The 5172-nt window shown below is 45.4% G+C and overlaps 1 protein-coding gene across 1 annotated transcript; it reads left to right on the top strand.

Moving 5' to 3' along the window:
- The first annotated feature begins 304 nt into the window (after positions 1-304).
- LOC134367777 (DDB1- and CUL4-associated factor 12-like protein 2) lies at positions 305-1696 on the top strand. The gene has a single exon (XM_063084484.1). The coding sequence runs from the start codon at positions 305-307 to the stop codon at positions 1694-1696; it is 1392 nt and encodes a 463-aa protein (XP_062940554.1).
- The last annotated feature ends 3476 nt before the right edge of the window (positions 1697-5172 follow it).

Here is a 5172-nt window from a genome sequence, read left to right as displayed (position 1 = left end):
ACTCCGAGTTTGCGCCTGCTGCCCCGCCAGTCGCACTTCCCGCCCTCGCCCAGGTCCGCGCTGCTGCCTCAGCGTTCCGCTCCCTCTGGCGCGCGTTCCTTGCCCGGCCCCACCACTGTTGCCTCAGCCGCTGCCGCACGCCAGACTCGATAGGCTCTGCCCAACGGTCGCTCCGGTCTCCTGGCCCCCGAGATCTCGCGCTCGAGGCCGACGCGCCATCCCTGCCGCCATCCCCGCCGCCGCCACAACCGACACCGGTGCCACGCGCCGCCACCTTGCCGCCGCCGCCCGCCCGCCGCGCACCATGGCCACGCAGCAAACAGGTAGCAGGAAGCGGAAAGCGCCCGCGCTCCAGGCGGGCGCCGGGAGCTCGTCGTCGCGGGACTTTGCGGCGGCAGAGGGAGAGGGGCGGCTGCTGCCCAAGAAGCAGAAGCGGCCGGCGGCACGTCGCTCGCTGGTGCACTACCTGGGAGGCCGCGAGGTGGGCGCGCCGGGCCGCGCCGGGCTGCCGGGCTTCGAGGGCGAGCTGCGCGTCTACGCGGTGCGGAGGCTGCCCGAGCTGCTGACCGAGCGCCAGCTGGCCCTAGGCACCCTCAACAAGGTGTTCGCGTCGCAGTGGCTGAACGCCAGGCAGGTGGTGTGCGGCACCAAGTGTAACACTCTCTTCGTGCTGGATGTGCAGTCGGGACAGATCACGCACATCCCCTTGTTGCAGGACAGGGTGCCCGGGCTGGCCCGGGCCCAGCCGGGCTGCGGCATCCACGCCATCGAGCTCAATCCTTCCAAGACGCTTCTGGCCACTGGGGGCAAAAACCCCAACAGCCTGGCCATCTACCAGCTGCCCACCCTGGACCCTCTGTGTCTTGGCGACCGCCACGGCCACAAGGACTGGATCTTCTCCATCGCCTGGGTGAGTGACACCGTGGCTGTGAGTGGCTCCCGCGATGGCACCGTGGCGCTGTGGAGGGTGGACCCCGACGTATTCAATGGCAACATCGCCTGGAACAACGATGCGGGGTTCCCCGTGTACGCCCACATCCGTCCGAGGGACGTGAAATTCATCCCCAGGGCCAGCACCAACCCCAGTAACCGCAAGGTGCGGGCCCTGGCCTTCAGCGGCAAGAACCAGGAACTGGGAGCGGTGTCCCTGGACGGCTACTTCCACCTGTGGAAAGTCAGGAGCACCCTGTCCAGGCTGCTGTCCATCAGGCTACCCTACTGCCGAGAGAACGTGTGCCTTACCTACTGCAACGAGTTGTCCCTGTATGCGGTGGGCTCCCAGTCCCATGTCTCCTTCCTGGATCCTCGCCAGCGCCAGCAGAACATCCGGCCCCTGTGCTCCCGATATGGCGGCACAGGCGTGCGCTCGCTGAGCTTCTACCAGAATATCATCACCGTGGGCACCGGCCATGGCTCCCTGCTCTTCTATGACGTCCGCGCCCAGAAGTTCCTGGAGGAGAGGGCCTCGGCCAGCCCGGATTCCTCTCCAGCGCCGGCAGGGAGGAAGCTCAAGCTCACCTGTGGCAGAGGCTGGCTCAACCGTGATGACCTCTGGGTGAACTACTACAGAGGCATTGGCGACTTTCCCAATGCTCTCTACACCCACTGCTACAACTGGCCTGAGATGAAGCTCTTCGTGGCTGGGGGACCTCTCCCTTCTGGCCTCCATGGGAACTACGCAGGACTCTGGAGCTAAAGACGGCCGCCTCGTTTTCAAAGTGCACAAATTTACCTTCTACTTCTTGTGTAATTTCCTTAATGCTGCGTTTGTGCTTTTATCTCTGTGTCTTTTGTATTTCAGGTGGAACCAGCCTAACTTACCTGTTCTTAGTGTAGACAGAGCTTGAGAGCGTGCTCCACGGAAGGAGGGAGTGCAAGTGGTCCAATGGGCAATCAAAACTTGGTTTTTACACTTTTCTGAACCTCCACCAACAGCGCTGTGCTTTTTGCCTTCTCATACAGTGCTTTCTGGCTAAACCTTAATTGCGTTCTTTCATTTCAGTATTTTAGTTTTACCGGTATTTCACCAGTATGTTTTGTCTTTTACACTTTTCAGATGTATGTCACTTGGGGAAAATGTGTGCTAAAAAGCGTCTTTAGGGCTGGTCTGAGGAACTACCTGTTTATAGAAATTAGAAAATACAGATTAAGTTCTAGATTGCCAGCACTTGGGGCGTGTTTCATTTGGATGTGGGAAACTCAATGTTTGTTGATTGTACATCACTGGTTCACGCAGTGCTTAGTATGTTCTCTTAGTTAAGAAATCTTAAAATGTTGTTCATACTGTTAATCAACAATTTTGAATATTCAATAAAACTTGAGCATCATGACCTCCAGGCTCCCAGCCTTTTTGTTTAAAGCTGCTATATTATGGCCTGCTTTCCTGTGTAGCATTTATTCTACAGATTTTCAGAGTTAATCAAAACCGGCCTGTATGTGGTAGGGCAATCAGGGAGGTATTTTGGGGGGTAAACATTTCTTTAAATTTCAGGTAACACTATCCAGGCAGCCATTCACAGTGAAAGGCCAGCAGTTGTGCTCACAGTAGGTGGTGTTGATTTTTTTTTATAGTATACATAGATATTTTTTTAATCTGGATCGAGTATGTGGTATATTGCAGAAAAAATAAATAAAATGTGTTCAGCATCTTAGCAATTAAGTGTGAAACTAAAGTTTTTGAATGCTTAAAATACATGCTTTATTTTCTTGTCCTTCTAGGAATGTATTTATCAAAGTCAAAAATTTCCAGGAGAGAAGCTGAAACTGAAACATCAGCTATACATACATTACTTTGTACATTTGTTTTTGAAAAGGAAATTAATGCTTATAGTTTAAAAGATTAAGTAATGTGTTGAATATCTTATTTAAATATACTTGGAATAAGTTAGTATGGTTAGATATTTTTTTAAGATGATATAACAAACCATTTTTAATTTACACAAATATATATGTTGTACTTATAACTACTTACATATACTATATATTTGTATATGTGTTTGTATATGTTACTTCCCATGTGAGGAAAGGCATAGATGTATACCATTTTGCATATGCAGCTGTTTCTCATATTTTGAACTACATCTCTCAAGACTTACTATTGGTCTTAGTTTGTGTTTTGTTCTATCTCAATTTAAAATAGTCACTATATCCACATGACCAAAAAAAACCGTAATTTATAAAAGGTGTACAGTGAAAAATAAATTTCACGCACCAAAATCCCTAATCTACTGCCCATAAATCACCACCAGTACGTTTTGTGTGTATATTCATTTAGACAGTCTATACATATATAAGAATATACGAGTTTGCATATTCAGTTTTTGTACAAATGATAAAATGTACTGTACATATCCTAGAGATTCTTATACAAATTTGCCTAATTAATTTTTATTGAGTAGTATTCCATAGTATGGTTAGAATATACTTTATTCATCACACCTTTGATGAGCATACATATTCATTCTTGTTTTTTGTTTCTGTAAACTCTTCTGCAATTATTACTTAGGTAGATACATATTCATGTAGAAATGTAAGTTCATTTGCAGGATAAATTTCTAGAAATGAAATTGATAGGTCATTAAGTGAGTTCATTTTATATTTAATAGCCATTTCCAAATCACCCTACAAAGAGTTCCTATTAACTTTACCTCCCCTAAATAATATATGAACACCTGCTTTACCACACTTGCCAACACTGTATCGTTGAATTCCACACTGTTTGCCAATCTGACATCCACCTGACCTTGATTCTTTCTTTCTATAGCACTATGGCTGAATTAGATTTGTCATCAAAGTTCCAAGTAGGTTTTTAAACAAAGATAGAGGAAATGAGAGCAAGCAATAAAAAGAGCACCTACAGTTCAGGCTCACATATCTAGAGATGGATTACACAAGACTACTTTCCTTAGATACTTAGCTGGATCTAGTACGGTTTCCTGCTCTATCGCAACCTGGTTTGTTATGTCCAATATGTCAGATGTCACTGAAGAAAATCCAAGGAGTTGATGAGAGTCTGAACTAGGATAGTGGAGGTAGGTGTGGAGAGGGAAAACATTATTAAAAAAATAAAGGGAAATAAGATGAACAAACAGCATTTGGTATTTCATATACAGGGTGAGGAAAACCAAAGAATTTAGGTGGACTGTCAGGCTCTGGCTTGAACGTGAATGAATAGTGGCAACAAATAAATTTAGAAAAAATAGGCATAGAAGTTACAGGTGTAGGCTGATCAATTCAATTTGGGACATGTTAAATTGGAGGTGCCTATGTGACATCAGGAGAACATACCCGGTGACGAATTGGCTGTATATACCGGGACATGACTTCTAGCTGCTGGGAAAGGATGGGTGCTATGAAACACTGGGTAACATGACTTTTTAGGGGAAATCAGAACAGAAAAGCCTATGAAGGATCCTAAAATGCAATGAACAAAAAAAAAAGAAAGAAAAGAAAGAAAGAAAAAGAGGGAGAGAGAAAGAAAGAAAGAAAATGAAAGGCTTATTTTACCCAAATGCCATGACCTTATCAGTCTGAGATAATAAAATATTTCTTTAATACTAAAATTATAATGATTTTGAGTCTCCACTTTGAAGTCATAAAAAGCAGTTTTTCTCCTGTATAACTTTGTTCAATATTTACATTGGCCCACTAATTAGGCTTATTCATTGCTCAACTGCTGGTGTCTTCTTGGAAAATGAAAAGTCAGACCTAGCACACAAAGCAGGATTTCAGATTGAGTAATTTTTGGACCACTTATCCCGCTTGTCTGAGATGTCTCTGGTACTCTGAACACCCTGCCGGCACCAACGTCCCTGGCAGTCTCACAGGTGGAATATTGCTTTATCGATGGCTACTACCAGCCCATGTTTGAGTTCCCACCTCCATTCCACAAGTGTGTGTCCCTGCCAATTTCCCCAGTCCACTAAATGGCAAATGAAGTGTACAGGGAAAGAAGCTCCTTTCCTCAGTGTTACAATCAAGCAAGCAAAAATACAAAAAAACCCAGAAGTGAGAAAGAATAATCGCAGGTACAGATTTATTTATTAGGCAGGTAAATGTAAAATCTGAACAAAATAATTATCAGAAGATACAGATGACTAAACTTCCCAAGAAGAAATAATAATAATAATAATAATTAATAATAAATCAGACCAGACCATTAACCCTAGAAAA

The sequence above is a fragment of the Cynocephalus volans genome, chromosome X (genome assembly GCF_027409185.1).
Source record: "Cynocephalus volans isolate mCynVol1 chromosome X, mCynVol1.pri, whole genome shotgun sequence".
Classification (NCBI taxonomy): domain Eukaryota; kingdom Metazoa; phylum Chordata; class Mammalia; order Dermoptera; family Cynocephalidae; genus Cynocephalus; species Cynocephalus volans.
Note: the sequence above shows the minus strand (reverse complement) of the source record. Positions and strands in the feature narration are given on the sequence as shown.